Raw genomic sequence first — 17,251 nt, 5'->3', positions numbered from 1 at the left:
CATTTTCTCAGTTTTAATTTTGTATAGTCCCCAATAATGTTTAAGAGTTTACAATGATCTGAATAGACACTTTTCCAAAGAAGACATCCAGATGGCCAACAGACACATGAAAAGATGCTGAACATCACTTGGCATCAGGGAAATACAAATCAAAACCACCATGAGATACCACCTCACACCAGTCAGAATGGCTAAAATTAACAACACAAGAAACAACAGGTATTGACAAGGATGCAGAGAAAGGGGAACATTTTGGCACTGTTGGTGGGAAGGCAAACTGGTATAGCCGCTCTGGAGAACAGTTTGGAGTTTCCTCAAAAAGTTAAAAATGGAGCTACCCTACATACAATCCAGCAATTGCACTACTAAGTATTTACCCAAAGGTTACAAAAATACAGGTTTGAAGGGGTACATGCACCCCGATATTTATAGCAACATTATAAACAATAGCCAAACTATGGAGAGAGCCCAAATGTCCATTGACTAATGAGACAGATGAATGGATAAAAATGCTGTATATGTATACATAATGGAATGTTACTCATCCATCAGAAAGAATGAAATCTTGCCATTTGTAAAGTGATGGATGGAGCAGAGTGTATTATGCTAAGTGAATTAAGTCAGTCAGAGAAAGACAAATACCATATGATCTTGCTCATATGTGGAATTTAAGAAAGAAAAGAGATCAACATATGGGAAAGGGAAAAGAAAAAAAGGAGAGAGGAAAACAAGCCATAAGAGACTCTTAATGATAGGGAACAAACTGAGGGTTGATGGAGGGAAGTAGAGGGGGGATGGGCTAGATGGGGGATGGGTAGTAAAGAGCACACTTGTGATGAGCGCTGGATGTTGTGTGTAAGTGATGAATCACTGAATTCTACTCCAGAAACCAAAATTACACTGCATGTTAACTAAAATTTCAATTAAAAAAAGGGTTTATAATGATCTTGATCTAAAAGTCTAAGAACCTCTGCTACAGAGAAACCTTAGACTTCCTTCATCAGTGTGATTGATGGTAGATTATTGTTATTAATATTTGGAAATATTCTCCTTATCTTTCTCAAAGGTTTTAGTTCCTGGCTTGTGGTTTCTCCCATCAGTACTATTCTTCATTCTTGTTAATTTCAGTTTATACCTAGACAAACCCTCGAACACCCACATTGTTCAATTTCTTGAATTCACCTCCACTGGTCTTGTTCTCCAACCTACCTCAGCCACTCACCTCTATAGTCATAACCTTGATTTTGTCATTATCAGTGAGTACAGATCCTCTGTGATCTCATCTTTCTGCATTCCATTCTCTAATCTCTACCTCCTATCTTTTCAGCTTATTCCTTCTAGAGATCTTTAATGCCACAATAGGTCCTCAAATCTGGTGACACTACTGTCCCTCACCCTTTGGTGTCCTCATTTCCCCTTCTTACCCAGTTTCAATTCCATGGTCAGTCATTATAAACACTCCCTTCCATACATTTTTTTTTAAGATTTTATTTATTTATTTGACAGAGAGAGACAGCAAGAGAGGGAACACAAGCGGGGGAGTGGGAGAGGGAGAAGCAGGCTTCCTACCTGAGGAGGGAGCCCAACGTGGGGCTCCATCCCAGGACCCTGGGATCATGACCTGAGCCGAAGGCAGATGATTAACCAACTGAGCCACCCAGGCGCCTCCCTTCCATACATTTTGACTCATGTTTCTCCTTTTTGTTTCTTCATGGTCATTTGAGAAAGCCACACCTCTGGTTAAATGCAGCTGTCTTCGCCTAACCCACATATGTATTTGATTTGTGTGGCTGAACTGTGGCTGGAGCAAAACACAAAAGCAGTCTGGTCCATTTTAAATTCTTGGCCAGAATCTCTGGTGGACCCTATAGATTGCCAGGCAATCTTACTATATGTCCCTAGTCAGCTCACCCTCACCCCTCCCGTGTTATCTTTTCATGCCTTCTCCTTTCTTCTGAACCTCCAAATCCTCACTTCCAAAACCTCTTCTTAGGTGGTGATCATGCTTCCTACTTCACCAGAAAATGGAAGTAATCACAAGGGAACTTCCAAAGACTCTCACCAACACACCTAACCATGTCTCAGCATCCACACTCACATACTCAACTTTTCCATCTGTTGAGTTATTTATGCTTCTTCTATCTCAAACAGTCCTTCCTCCCATTTATGCACAACATTCAAATTCCCTTCACCTCTCTTACTCCAGGAACTCTCCCTTTTATCTCTTAGGTTTTACTTGCTGCTGTATCATTCTCACCAGTATACAGTTTTGCTGTTAACTCTCAGACTTTAACAACAGACAAATATTACTCTTGGTATAAACTTCCAGTTGTAAGATAAATCCCAGGGAAGGAATGTACAGTATGGCAACTATAGTTAACAATACTATATTGTATATTTGAAAGTTGCTGAGAGAGTAGATTTTAAAAGTTCTCATTGCGAGAAAAAAAAATTGTAATTATGTGTGTTGATGGATGTTAACTAGACTTATTGTGGTAATCATTTCACAATGTAGACACATAGCCATCATTATGTCTTATGCCTAAAACTAATACAATGTAATCTGTGAATTATATCTCAGTATGTTTTAAAAAAAGAAGAAATGCACTTTTGGCAGGGCTTTAAAAGAAGGGCAAGTGGTTACTAATGGAATGGCAGTGACGATAAAGAAAATAAGGTGGATAGAAGTAGTCTCTTGGGGGGGCAGCCTAATGAGACTGCTGACAAATTGATTTTTTAAAAAATTCTTATGGCCTTTTGGGGTGCCTGGGTAGCTTGGTCGTAAAGCGTCTGCCTTCCTCTCAGGTCATGATCCCGGGGTCTGGGATCGAGCCCTGCATCGGGCTCCCTGCTCGGGCAGAAAGCCTCCTTCTCCCCCTCCCACTCCCCCTGCTTGTGTTCCCTCTCTCGCTGTCTCTCTCTTTGTCAAATAAATAAATAAAATCTTTAAAAAAAATAAAAGCTATCATAGTAAACAAACAAAATAAATAAAAATTCCTCTCTCGACTCACTGTTCTAGTAGTTACTATTCTCCCCTCCCTTTTCTTGCTTTATTTGGCAGGAAAATCCCTTCAAAGACTGCTCTTTAATTCCTCTCTTCTCTTTCTTAAACCCATTTCATCAGGTACTTGCTCTCATAACTCCTTCAAAACTGCTGTGGTGAAGGTCATCCCTAATCTCTATATTGCTAAGTCCAATGGAGAATTCCTAATCTTAATTTTACTTGACCTAGCACCTGGCTCATGGTTTCACGGTTGATCACTTCCTTCTTGATAAACTTTCTTCATGTGACTTCTAGGACAACACACTCTCTAGGTTGTAGTTTATGGAAACACATTGAATTTATGAAAGTCCAAAAAAAGAAAAATGCAGGAAAAATTCACTTGTCCCCACTGGAGACACATATTATTAATTCACTCCCTTACTTAAAATTTGATAAGTAGAGGAGAAAAATTAAGTCTTTAACCTGCTTTCTAATAAACTATGTAGGCTCAGTTCATAAGGGAAAACTCTTCATTAGAATGCTAGTAAATTGGGGCAGCCGGGTGGCTCAGTTGTTAAGCGTCTGCTTTCGGCTCAGGTCATGATCCCAGGGTCCTGGAATCGAGCCCCGCATCGAGCCCCGCATCTAGCCCCGCATCGGGCTCCCTGCTCAGCGGGAAGCCTGCTTCTCCCTCTCCCACTCCCCCTGCTTGTGTTCCCTCTCTCTCTGTGTCTCTCTCTGTCAAATAAATAAATAAAATCTTTAAAAAAAAAAAACAACTGAGCCACCCATGTGCCCTCAAATAAATAAATCTTAAAAAAAAATAGAAGACAACTAACTGGCTCAGTCTCTTCAACAAATCAGTGTTGTGAAAAAAGGAACAGCCCTAGACTAAAAGAGATATAAGAAACCAGAAAAACCAGGGCACCTGGGTCGCTCAGTTGGTTAAGCATCTGCCTTTGGCTCAGGTCATGATCCCAGGGTCCTGGAATCGAGTCCCGCATCAGGTTCCCTGCTCAGCGTGGAGCTTGCTTCTCCCTCTGCCTGCCGCTCCCCCTCCTTGTGCTCTCTCTCTCATTATCTTTCTCTCCGTGTGTCAAATAAATAAATAAAATTTAAAAACAAACAAAAAAACAGAAAAACCAAACAATGTGTTGTTCTAAATTGGCTCTTGTTTTAAATAAACCCAATGCAAAGAAAATTTTGGGACAATTGGAAAATCTGAATGTGTACTAAATATTAAATGATATTAAGGAATTATTAATCTAATTAAATGTGATAGTATGTTAGCTAGGTAGGAAAATGTTCTTAATTCTTTTTTTTTAAGATTTTATTTATTTATTTGACAGAGAGAGAGGGAACACAAGCAGGGGGAGTGGGAGAGGGAGAAGCAGGCTTCCCGCTGAGCAGGGAGCCCGATGCGGGGCTCGATTCCAGGACCCTGGGACCATGACCTGAGCCCAAGGCGGACACTTAACGACTGAGCCACCCAGGTGCCCCAGGTGTTCTTAATTCTTAAAAGATGCAAAGCACAGCATTCAGGGGCAAAATGTCATATTGCCACTAATTTATTTAAGACTACTCCTTCATTAAAAATTACTTTTTGAAAGCGGAATTTGTATTTGGGAGAAGATAAGATTGGACTCGTGCTCCCTAATATACACCAGAATAAACACTAAATGGATCATAAATCCAAATGTAGGATTGCCAGTTAAAACAGTGTTGCCTACCTTTGCTCCTTGGTACATACTTACCTAAAACATTATTTGTGGTTTATATGAAATTCAAATTTAACTGATTATGCTCTATTTTTATTTGCCAATTCTTTTTTTTTAAAGATTTTTATTTATTTATTTGACAGAGAAAGAGAGATAGCGAGAGCAGGAACACAAGCAGGGGGAGTAGAAGAGGGAGAAGCAGGCCTCCTGCCGAGCAGGGAGTCCGATGAGGGACTCAGTCTCCAGACCCTGGGATCATGACCCCCCCCGAAGGCAGATGTTTAACGACCGAGCCACCCAGTCTCCCCTCATTTGCCAATTCTAACAACACTATCTAAATGGAAAAAATGAGGGGCACTTGGGTAGCTCAGATGGTTAAACGTTTGCCTTCAGCTTGGGTCATGATCCCAGGGTTCTGGGATGGAGCCCCACATCCGGCTCTCTGCTTGGTGGGGGGCCTGCTTCTCCCTCTCCCTCTACTGTTCCCCCTGCTTGTGCTCTCTTGCTCTCTCTGTCAAATAAATAAATAAAATCTTTAAATGGAAAAAATGAAATCATAGAAATACTAAAACCATGAATGAACTTATTACCTGGGAAGGGAGAAAACCCTTCTGTCTTGGTTTCCAAATCCAGAGCAACAGGATTGATAAATGCTAGTAAATAACAATTAAAAAAATTTTTTACATAAGCAAAAAAAACACTCCACCCAACCTCCTGTCACCCCACCAAAAAAAATCCATAAAAGCACAAGTAAAAGAAAAATGAGAAATAAGGATGAAATATTTACAACCTATATAACACTCAAAGAGTGAATCTCTATAATATAGAGAGCACTTTTTTTAAAGATTTTTATTTATTTATTTGACAGAGAGAGAGAGCAAAAGTAGGGGGAAAGGGAGAAGGAGAGGGAGAAGCAGACTCCCTGCTGAGCAGAGCAAGGACCCTGGGATCATGACCTGAGCCGAAGGCAGATGCTTAACCAACTGAGCCACCCAGGCATCCCTAGAGAGCACTTTAAAAAATCAAGACAATGAAGACCAAAAATAGAAAAATGAGCAAAAAACATGAACAGACAGTTCAGATAAAAGGAAATGACCCTTATGCATATGAAAAGATTATAGTCTCACTTGTTAAAAAAAAAAGAAATGTGAATAAAACTGTACTGAAATACCACTTCTTACCTATCGGATTGGCAAAAGTCCAAATTTGACAGCACACTGTTTTTTTGTTTTGTTTTTGTTTTTTAAAGATTTTATTTAGGGCACCTGGGTGGCTTGGTTGGTTAAGCGACTGCCTTCAGCTCGGGTCGTGGTCCTGGAGTCCTGGAATCGAGTCCCACATCGGGGTCCCAGCTCGGTGGGGAGCCTGCTTCTCCCTCTGACCCTCTCCCCTCTCATGCTGTTTCTCTCTCTCAAATAAATAAATAAATAAAATCTTCAAAAAAATTATTTTATTTATTTATTTGACAGAGAGAGGGAACACAAGCAGGGGGAGTGGGAGAGGGAGACGCATGTTTCCTGCTGAGCAGAGAGCCCGATGTGGGGCTCTATCCCAGGACCCTGGGATCATGACCTGAGCCAAAGGCAGACACTTAACAACTGAGCCACCCAGGCAACCCTTGACAACATGCTGTTGAAGGAACTATGGGAAAAATAAATACACAGACTTGGGGAGTGCAAAATGGCACAGTTCCCATGGAAGGGGTTTGGTAAGATCTAATAAAATTACATGTCTATTTACCCTTTGACTCAGCAATCTCACTTTAGGAATGTACCCCAAAGATATATATCCAGAAATATAGAAAATCATATGCACAAGATTATTTGCCGAAGCATTATTTGTAGAAGAAAGAGTGGGAACAACACAGATTCCCATCAATAAGGTTGGGTTAAAGCTTATGGTAATCCACACAGTTGAGTACTATCCAAATGTTAAATAAACAAAAAAGAATGATGAAAATCTTTACTGGTAAAGTAGGGAGTGACTTCCACAATACACTAAGTGAAAAAAAGCAAGTGTAGACTTGTGGACCTTTTGTGCAAGAAAAATGGCAAAATATATGCTTGCTTATGTTTGCAAAAAGAAACACTGGAAACTAATAAAAATGATTACCTATAGAGGATGGGAATGGGGTTGGGTGGGTGGAGGGTCTAGAGATTGAAGTGACACTCCTCTGAGAATAACTCTTTACATAGTTTTGATTCTTGAACCATGTAATGGAGTTTTTATGTTTAAAAATAAAATTGCAGGGCGCCTGGGTGGCTCAGTTGGTTAAGCGACTGCCTTCGGCTTGGGTCATGGTCCTGGAGTCCCAGGATCGAGTCCCACATCGGGCTCCCTGCTCAGCGGGGAGTCTGCTTCTCCCTCTGACCCTCTTCCCTCTCGTGCTCTCTCTCTCTCATTCTCTCTCTCTCAAATAAATAAATAAAATCTTTTAAAAAAATAAAAAATAAAATAAATAAAATTGCAGCTAAAAAGAGCAAACATTAAAGTTGAAAGCAAATGAAACAGTTGAACCTAACTATGTCAAATTGCTCCCATAAACTCAGAGAAACAAGAATTATTTCAAGTGACTTTTGTACTAGGCACCCTGACTGAACATCCTTACTATGACACACTCTAAGGACCAAAAGATTTTTATTTATTTTTTTATAAAGATTTTATTTATTTATTTGAGAGAGAGAGTATGAGAGGGAAGAGGGTCAGAGGGAGAAGCAGACTCCCCGCTGAGCAGGGAGCCCGATGCGGGACTCGATCCCGGGACTCCAGGATCATGACCTGAGCCGAAGGCAGTTGCTTAACCACCTGAGCCACCCAGGCACCCATAAGGACAAAAAGATTTTTAAAGAAGACTTAAACATCACTTGCTTAATGTATTGATACTGATATTTTAGTATTAGTATTTTAATCTAGAAACTTTTAATTTTTTGTGTTTTAGCGATCAACAATTTCATATATTACTCAGCGCTCATCAAGATAAGTACACTCTTAATTCCTTTCACTATTTCATTCATCCCACCATCCACCTCCCCTCTTGTAACCATGTGTTTGTTCTCTATAATTAAGAGTCTCTTTTTTAGGTTGTTTCTTTTTTTTTCCTTTGTTCATTTATTTTCTTTCTTAAATTCCACATATGAGTGAAATCATATGGTATTTGTCTTTCTCTGACTATTTTGTTTAACATTATACTCTCTAGATCCATCCATGGTGTTGCAAATGGCCAGATTTCATTCTTTTATAGGTTGAATACTATTCCATTTTGTGTGTGTGGGTGTGTACCACATCTTCTTTATCCATTCATCTATCAATAAATACTTGGGCTGCTTCCATAATTTGGCCATTGTAAATAATGCCGCAATAAATATGGGGATGCATATATCCTTTAGAATTAGTGTTTTCATAAATACCAAATAGTGGAATTACTAGATCTTACGGTAATTCTATTTTGAAAATTTCGAGGAACCTCCATACTGTTTTCACAGGTGTCTGCATCAGTTTGCATTCCCACTAACAGTGCATGAGGGTTCCTTTTTCTCTACATCCTCATCAACACTTGTTGTTTCCTGTGTTCTTGATTTTAGCCATTCTGACAGGTGTGAGGTGATATCTCATTGTGGTTTTCATAGGCATTTCTTTGATGAGGGATGTTGAGCACCTTTTTATGTGTCTGTCGGACATCTGTGTGTCTTTGGAGAAATGTCTGTTCATGTCTTCTGCCCATTTTTTAATTGGATTATTTGGTTTTTTGGTGTTGAGTTGTATAAGTTCTGTATATATTTTGGATACTAACCCTTTATCAGATATGTCATTTGCAAATATCTTCTATTCAGTAGGTTGTCTTTTAGTTTTGTGGATAGTTTGCTGCACAGAAGCTTTTTATTTTGATGTAATCTAAAAACTTTTTAATATATTTTGAAAGGACCAGAGTACGAGAAATGAGATACCAATGTAGAATCAATACAGAAAAAAAGACAATCTGTTAAATTTGAATTGGAAATCAATATATGAACTCATAATTTAAAAAATACATTTCCCATCTCTGAACACTGAAAAGGCCTAGAAACAATGGCACTCAGTAGCAAAGAACATCTATTGCCCACATTTTGTTTCTATAACTATTTCCAAACTGAAGGAACCAAGGTACCTTGGAGAAATGACTGAGTCTAGGTCTGTGACAGGGAGTGTACAATTCTGTACATAAGTGTGTCTAAGACATTGTGTGCAAGTAAGCCAGAAAGTTTTCCAAAACTAATGGCATCATGTCAAAAAGACATGGGACCCAGTCACCCACAATAAAGGGACTTATACTGGCCCCAAAAGAATAATGATTACAATTGATTGAAACAGCTTAAGTCTTAAAAAACTCATGAAACCACAATGATACTCAAAGAAAAAAAGCCAGAAAAAACTCATTTTCTTCTAATTGAAGATGTTAAATCAAAACCTTTACTTTGAAAATTTATCGTTAAAGGGAAAAAATTAAGCAGTTACCCTGCTTTTATGTATTAATGAGGAAGAGTTCTTTTTCACAGAAGAACTTTCTATTAATGCAGAAGGAATAATAGAATTGAAAAAATTTTATTTAATCACCAAGTATTTCACTATTAATTCAGGAAAGATTTACTGATGGGTGACCAAACTGTGGTGAAAATTTGTTGGGGAACAGGAAATTAGCACTGTGCCAATGCCTTACTCTGCAATTACCTGCTCATTAACTACAAAGGGTAAAATGTACCTAAAGGAGAGAATGGATAGTCACCACCCAAACACATTTGGGTGATCAAACGCAGCATCAAATTAGTAATTTGATGTATCTCCTGACATAATACAAAATGAAGTACATAGCTATACCTGTGACATATTCTTGCCAAAAAAAAAAATTTTTTTTTAAAGATTTTCTTTATTTATTAGAGAGAGAGCAGGGACAGAGGAGAGAGAGAAGCAGACTCCCTGGGGCTCCATCCCAGGATCCTGAGATCATGACCCAAGCCAAAGGCAGCCACTTAACCAACTGAGCCACCCAGGCGCCCCTTTTTGCCAAAATGTTTAACCTGAATCTTATCACTTCTTTAGAGCACACTTTTGGATATATCCAGAATATGGGACATTCCTAGAGAAAACCAGCCTGCTTCTCCCATTCCCTCTGCCTACCGCTCCTCCTGCTTGTGCTCTTGCTTTTTATCAAATGGATGAATAAAATCTTAAAAATATATATATACTAGGAAAAAACAGCATTTGAGTCCAACTTTGAAGAATAGAACGTGAATGCTATTCTTTTGTATGTGTGTGAATACTATTCTTAAAGATTTATTCTTACATTAATCATAGACAAAACAGATAAAAAGAAAAACTATGTGACATCCATATCTGGAGATAACTACTTTTAATCTTTTAAATGTGTGTGTATCTCCTATATAATGTGCACTATTTTTGCATTCTTTTTCAGGTAACAGTATCATGGATATCTGTCAGTCATTGTACATTAGCATCAGTTTACTGGCCCCATAACATTCCATTGTAGAGATGTTTTGTAATATATTTAATGTCTTCTATTGTTGGATGGTGCAATAAACATTTACATCTTTGTGTTACTATACATCTTTTGTTCATGTGTCTGATTACTTGGAAGGGTAAGAATTCAGGCTGTGGAAAGGGTGGTGGAAATACAAGCAGAGGCACGGAGACTGAAAAGAATAAGGTGTGTACGGGAAAAGTTGAAGTTTACTTTGGCATGTAAGCCGCCATCGGCAAGGAGGATAAAAGGAGACACGGTAAGATGATCTTTAACTGGAAATTAGTTTGAGAAAAGACCTGTTCTCACTTAATCTTGGGCTATGACAGACCTGCTCTGAGCACTTTTACAGGTACACCTTATTTAAATTGCGGGTACTACTGTTATGCCTATCTATAGGCAAGGAAACTGAGGCATGTTACCCATCAAGTGAGAGATGAAGCCAGGATTCAAACAAATGGAGTCTGGCTCCAGAGCTTGAGTGCTATTATCTCTCTACTTTGCATACGAGGAATCACGGTGAGATGCTGAGCTTAAACCCGGGCCTTACAGACGTGAAAACCTTAGACACACAGTAGGAGATAGTGGCGGTATAAATTAATATGGGCTCGATCTGTTCCTCTCATCTCTAAAAAGCATAGAAAACCTCGGTATATTCCTTATCTCCAAAGTATAGACGGCATTTCAACTTAGCATTGCTCCCTAAGATGGCCAGTTTGCCTGAACTAAACTGATTGGCAGTCAGGCTTCAACAGTGAAGAACCAGGTTCCACAGCTTGATAATTAAATTCCAAAAGGCGCGCGAGCCTCCAGGCTAAACAGTTTCCCGCCTCCCAGCCGGTTGTAGCCAGCTCAGCAGCAGCTCCCCTAGCCCAGGGTCGTGACGTAAGCACAGGCATTGGGCCCACCTCTGGGTTTTCTCTGCATCTGCGCGACTGAGTAACTGGCGAGTTGGGATCTTAGCTCCGCCCACTGCCCCGGAAGTTAAGGCAGAAGCCACACCTCTCTCCTCGTCCGGCAGGGGCGCAGCCATTTTAATTCATATCTGAGTGGGCGGTGGCGATCCGTGTTGGCGGTCTGGCTCCGCTGGGCAGGGGGTAACTTTACTGGTTGGGGTGGTTTTTAGTTTAATTTTTCTTTTCTAGCTTCGCATCGCGGGCCAGTTCTCCCTTTCTAATCAGCTGAGGCCATGTCAGGAGACGGCGCCCCGGAGCAGGTGAGGAAAGAGAGTGGTGGGGCCTCGTGGCGACCTCTTCTCTCCACGTCTGTGTTCGTCCGAGTAGTCCAGCCATGTTCGCCTGAGGAAGGAATCGGGGTCTAATGGATCCGGAGGACCGGGTATAGAAGAATGGTGGAATGGGCAGCAAGAGCTGACTGAGAGTTGAAATTTTTTGGCTTCTCTGTCTCAGGCGTTAATATGAACAAATATTTGACTTAGACAATAGTCAGGAAGCTGCTTCGTCCTGTTTAGGTTCATGGGACTATTCCTGTGGGATGCCTTGCTTTGATACCATTTTGTTTTGATATTAGGGTGCTTAGGAATTGATTAACGTGTAGTCGCTGTTTTCGAAAAACTTAACAGTGTTTCCTCTGCCCCCTCTCCAATAAACCCAGAAATAGGTTACCAGTTTGAGAAATAATCGGAGATGAAATTCATCTGGAGAAATAGTCTCTTGCCAGTGCGAATGAAGAAGGAAGTAGTGTAGGAGAAGAGCATGGTTATGCCGAGATTTGGCTTTTTCCTGCTTCCTTTTTCTCTTCTGTCCGCATTTCATTTTCGTCTTTCAAGCGACACAAATATTGCAGAATTTGATAAATCGGAAATGAGAAGTCTGTTTTGGCCACTAAATAAAAGCATCTGCTTTTAGTACTGGATGTAAGTGACCTATAAATATTTTAAAAATCAGATATTTAGTAAAATGATTTGCTTCTTTTGCTCTTTATTCAGAATCTTGGTAAATAATACCTTTTAGTTTGAAAGAGGAAACATACCTTATGAAAGATGTCATTCAGTTTGTTTTTCGATTTAAGTCCTGGTATGTTTAGGTAAATAGTTTTTTTTTAAATGGAGGCTAGCTAGCTTGCAGAGTCTCAATTTCCTGAAATTTCCCGTTGTCATGGTAACGAACTACACTTAGGTTTTTGTTTTTTAAGTCCCCAGCTTAGGAGGTAGAGGCTGTTCTTGGAGGTTGACAGAGATGAGGCAAAGTTGAAGTTCCTCTTGAATAGTCTGGGTGACTGTAAATGTCATTATGTCGGGAAAGCTTGCTAAATTAAATTTTGTGTTTGCTCGTTGAGTGATTTCAGTACCGAAATCTTCTGTTTACATTTTACATGCTGTCATAATGCCCAAGAATGCAAAGCCTCAAGTCTCAAAATCATATCAAATCTGTTTATGTATAACTACCGTTTTTCTGAGATAGGCTCATATTTTGTCACTTGAAAGCTGAGTAGTAATGTCCTAAGGTTTCATTGAAAGTTTCCAGAACCAGAACTTGTTGTTAATTATTAAATTTATCTAAAATTATACACACCAAAATGTCATGACCTTGAATATTTCAGAACTGTGATGTTTTAAATGGAAGAGATGGTGGTGAAAATTTACCAGAAAAGAAATTAACCTAAAAGTTTTACCCTGCAAAGTTTAGTGCATAGAAAAAAGTTGAAAGAAAAGTGCAATGAACACCTGCAATACAGTTCTTCACCTAGAATCAACAATTGTTAACTGTTTTTCCCCACTTGTTTCATCTCTGCATACGTATTTGTTTGAAAGTAAGTCGACGCATATTTCAGCCCCTTATATCTCATCATTCTTTTATATAAGGACATTGATGCAGTTATATAACAGATCCGTTTTCTCACCTCAGAAAATTAATAGTAATACCGTATCATTTTTGAAGCCCAGTTCCTATTCACATTTGGCCCAGTTGTCCCAAGAATATGATTCATAGGATTTCTTTCTCTCTTTTTTCTTTCTTTTCTCTTATTTTACTTTATCAGAATCGAATCTGGGTTTACATGCATCATTTAGTTACGTCTCTTGAATATCCACCCCCCCCCCCCTTCTTCCAGGGATACTGTTTGAAGAATCCAAGACAATTTTCTAGTAAAACTTCTTATTTTCTGGGTTGATTTGATGTTTGTGTGTGTGTGGTATCATTTAACTTGTCCCTTCATCTTTTGTTATTTCCTGAAAATTTTGTGGTTGGTTAGGTCTAAACTGAGAGCTTTGATAATATTTGGCTTAAATATTTTTGGGTAGAACAGTATATTGTTACATCAAAAGGCACTTCATGCCAGGTTGTTAGGTTCCACTATTAGTGATGGTTGTTTATTTGGGTGGGGTGATGACTGCTGGGTTTCTTCATTGTGAAGGATTATTTTCTCCTTTGCAGTTAGTAATTTTCAGGTTGATTTTGTGTTCCTCAGCCTTTTAACTAGTTATTTGTCAATTGATGTTAAATTTTTTTATGTTGTTTGTCAATTGATAATTCTTGAATAAATCAGTTATTATTGGAGGTGGCAAATGGTGGTGTTTTAGAAATTCTTTCTGACTGGCTCATTTTTCTGTAAAGAATTTTTTTCCTTTTTTTTTTTTTAAGATTTTATTTTGGAGAGAGCATGCAAGCCTGCAAGCATGCAAGTGGGGGTGGGGGAAGGAGCAGAGAGAGAGGGAGGGAGAAAGAATCTCAAGCCGACTCTGCCCTGAGTGTGGAGCCCCATGTGGGGCTCAATCTCAGGACACTGAGCTGAAACCAAGAGTCAGATGCCTGACTGGCGCCATCCAGGCGCCCCATTTTTCTTTCTCCTTTTTCAAGGAGATTACTGTGGATTCATGGGTTTCTCTGTATTTAGTGTTAAAAAAATAAGCGATATTTTTCTTTTGGATGCTCAATTTGTCCCAACCTTTATGGTGGCTCCTGTATTTTTCTTACATCAACCTAAAAGACAGTTCTTGACATCTGATTATCAGCGTCATCTTCATAAAATCTTTTCGTTAACTTTGTAATGATTTCAAACATGCAAAAAAAGAAAAAAAGTATAATGTATGAGGTTCCTATCATAGAGCTTTAACTGATGGCTAATCTTGTTTTTCCCATACTTTCACTTGCTCTCCCCATCATTACTTTCCAGCAAATCCCAGATACTGTATTATTCAGCTTTAACTGAAATGAAAAATTATACCTTCAAGAGTGACCTGGTTAAAAATATGAATCAACTAGTTTGCTTTGGAGAGGATGATGACTGCTGGGTTTCTTCACTGTGAAGGATTATTTTTTCCCTTTGCAGTTAGTATTCTGTCGGTTGATGATGTGTTCCTTGATGACCTTTTAACTAGTCGGTGAATATTTAGAGGAAAGAGCACCTAAAATGAACTGAAATGATAGACAAGAAAAAGAGGCTAAATAAAACTAAAGAATAGTAAAAAAAAACAAATCCACTCTGAAATGGTGTGTTTGCTTTGGAAAGATGCCAAGGGATGTGATGGACAAAGAATATGGCAAGATAGGTGTAGATTTCTTTTAGCCTTATAACATCGAAGCTCAAAAAGAAGTTGGTTGAATAAACCTGATAGTATCTTAAATTTGTTATTCAAAAATATGGATGGTCATTACTTTCTTGGTACTGAATCTTTAGATTTGTGCCCTTTGAAAGGGGGAAGTGATTGTAAACAAGCAGAATCACTTGCTAAGGTTTATTGTAGTCTTTTTTTTTAACTCTTGTGAGGAGGTTCCATTTTGCATAGAGAGCTATTTAAATTACCTTGGCATTTTTCATCGGTATTTTTGATTACTGTTTTTGCCAGTTCAGTGGTGACAAAACTGTGCTTGTAGGTTTCTCCCCACTTGCCTAATGAAAACACATCTGGTTAGTGTGTGGAATTATGGCTATATTTTGTCTGTGTGTACATATACATACATACATTAGTGCTTGGTTCAACTTTTGATCTCATTCTTTTTTAGCTCCATTTTATCTTGTGCAGTACTCCTACAGCATTTAGCTGTTGTCTAGAGTTCCTCCACTGGGTTTGGACCTGAGTTGAAGGGACTGCCTTATTTATTCATTCTTGCATCTAGGAATCTGGGAATCTGTTTTGATACTTAAAGGTGTTCAGTAAATGAATGGATGAATTTTGCATTTAGACTCTATGTGATACATTACAAATTCCTATAGAATTTAATTTGGGAGGACAGGTGCATAAATATGAAAAAATAAATTGGGCATAAGAGTGGGGGGGTTGCACCTTTAAATCCCTAAAATTCTGTTTCTGCATTCATCTTTTAGAAATAAGACTTCATTTTTTTTTTTTTAAAGATTTTATTTATTTGACAGAGAGAGAGAGCATAAGTAGGCAGGGAGGCAGGGAGAGGGAGAAGCAGGCTCCCCGCTGAGCAGGGAGCCTGACACAGGGCTTGATCCCAGGACCCTGGGATCATGACCCAAGCTGAAAGCAGCCGCTTAACCAACTGAGCCACCCAGGTGCCCCAATAAGACTTCATTTTTAAAAACAATCTATAACCTACCTAGGATTAGGAAGGCCTATAATATAAACAAAATGATCACTTTGGAAAATTTACATGACTTGAAGCAGCATAATTATTAGTAGTTCTTAAAGAGGGGAACTTGGGTCCATAAATCATTGTTGTCTTTTGGTGAAAATTAAGTTTGGGACAATATAGAAAATAATGAAAACTGTTCCCTGCTATATACTTATTAAGATGAAAGATGAAATACATACAGTGTTGAAACCAGAAACCTGGTTTAAGGTTTTGTTGGGTAACCATTAATACTTACTGTCAGTTAAAAGATAATGGTATTGTCAAAACAATTTTATTTTATTTATTTTTTTAAGATTTTATTTATTTGAGAGAGAGAGAGAGAGCGCGCGCAGATGAGAGGGGGGAGGGTCAGAGGGAGAAGCAGACTCCCTGCTGAGCAGGGAGACTGATGCGGACTCGATCCTGGGACTCCAGGATCATGACCTGAACCGAAGGCAGTTGCTTAACCAACTGAGCCACCCAGGCGCCCGTCAAAACAATTTTAAAGCCAAAGTGGAGGGGCGCCTGGGTGGCTCAGATGATTAAGTGTCTGCCTTCAGCTCAGGTCATGATCTCCAGGTCCTGGGATCCAGCCCCATGTCAGGAGGGGAGTCTGCTTCTCCCTCTCCCTCTGCCTCTCCTGCTTGTGCTCTCTCTCTCCTCTCTCAAATGAATAAATAAAATCTTAAAGAAAAATAATAAAGCCAAAGTGGATGGGGGGGTTAGGAATAGGGAGGGGAAAGGGCCAAGTGTGTATATTCGATGACGTGTTCTTTGGGCCCAGTTAGTTTTATCTGTTTTTAACAATCTTTTCTGTAATAGTCTTTCCTACTTTTCCTCCTCCTGTTGTGATACTTGGTATAACAGTTTGGGGCAGCCAAAATTGAGTTCATCTTTGTTAATATTTTGACCAGGTAGAATACTCCAGTTGGCAATAACTGTTCTAAGAGAGATTGATCTGTATTTATATATAAGTATTGGTTTTTCTTAGAAATACAATAGAAGGGTGCTGTGTTAAGAGATAATGCATTAAATTGCATTCCTCCAGCATTAAGAATATAGGAGTTCAGGAATACAACTTACATCCCAGATACACTTTCCAGAATTGCAAAATCTTTGTTGAGATGTTTGTACCTATTAAGTGGATAATTGCCGAAAACAGTTCCTAGTTTTGAGCTTTTCTGCCATTGTCTCTAAATCATTTTTTTCTCTTTAGACAAGACCTAGCTGTAAATTTGAGTCTTGTTTTGTTTTGCTGTGCAGTTGGTAATGGTGTGAGAATTGATGTAAAAAGTGAATTGAGTCAGCAAATTTTTAGATTCATGGATAGTTTATAATCAGTAAGTACTGAATAAAGCCAGGAGGACAAAATTATGTCCTAACTGATGATTTTTATGTTTTACTTAGTTTATCTAGTGAATTAATACCTTGGCTACTTTTGGTCTAAAGCCACATTTTTTGAATTCTAAAAGATTCAAATTTTTATTTGTAATTTGCA

At 38.9% G+C, this 17,251-nt stretch overlaps 1 protein-coding gene across 1 annotated transcript in view; it reads left to right on the top strand.

Moving 5' to 3' along the window:
- The first annotated feature begins 11,217 nt into the window (after positions 1-11,217).
- The window catches only part of CSTF3 (cleavage stimulation factor subunit 3), a 69,579-nt gene continuing 63,545 nt past the window's right edge, over positions 11,218-17,251 (top strand). Inside the window, exon 1 of the mRNA XM_027581442.2 lies at positions 11,218-11,429. Within this exon, the coding sequence (XP_027437243.1) occupies positions 11,403-11,429 (27 nt within the window). The 5' untranslated portion in view covers positions 11,218-11,402. The remainder of the gene's footprint in view (positions 11,430-17,251) is intronic.

The sequence above is a fragment of the Zalophus californianus genome, chromosome 11, assembly GCF_009762305.2.
Source record: "Zalophus californianus isolate mZalCal1 chromosome 11, mZalCal1.pri.v2, whole genome shotgun sequence".
In the NCBI taxonomy this organism is placed as follows: domain Eukaryota; kingdom Metazoa; phylum Chordata; class Mammalia; order Carnivora; family Otariidae; genus Zalophus; species Zalophus californianus.
The sequence above is the reverse complement of the archived record's forward strand: the minus strand, read 5'-3'. Positions and strand labels throughout refer to the sequence as shown.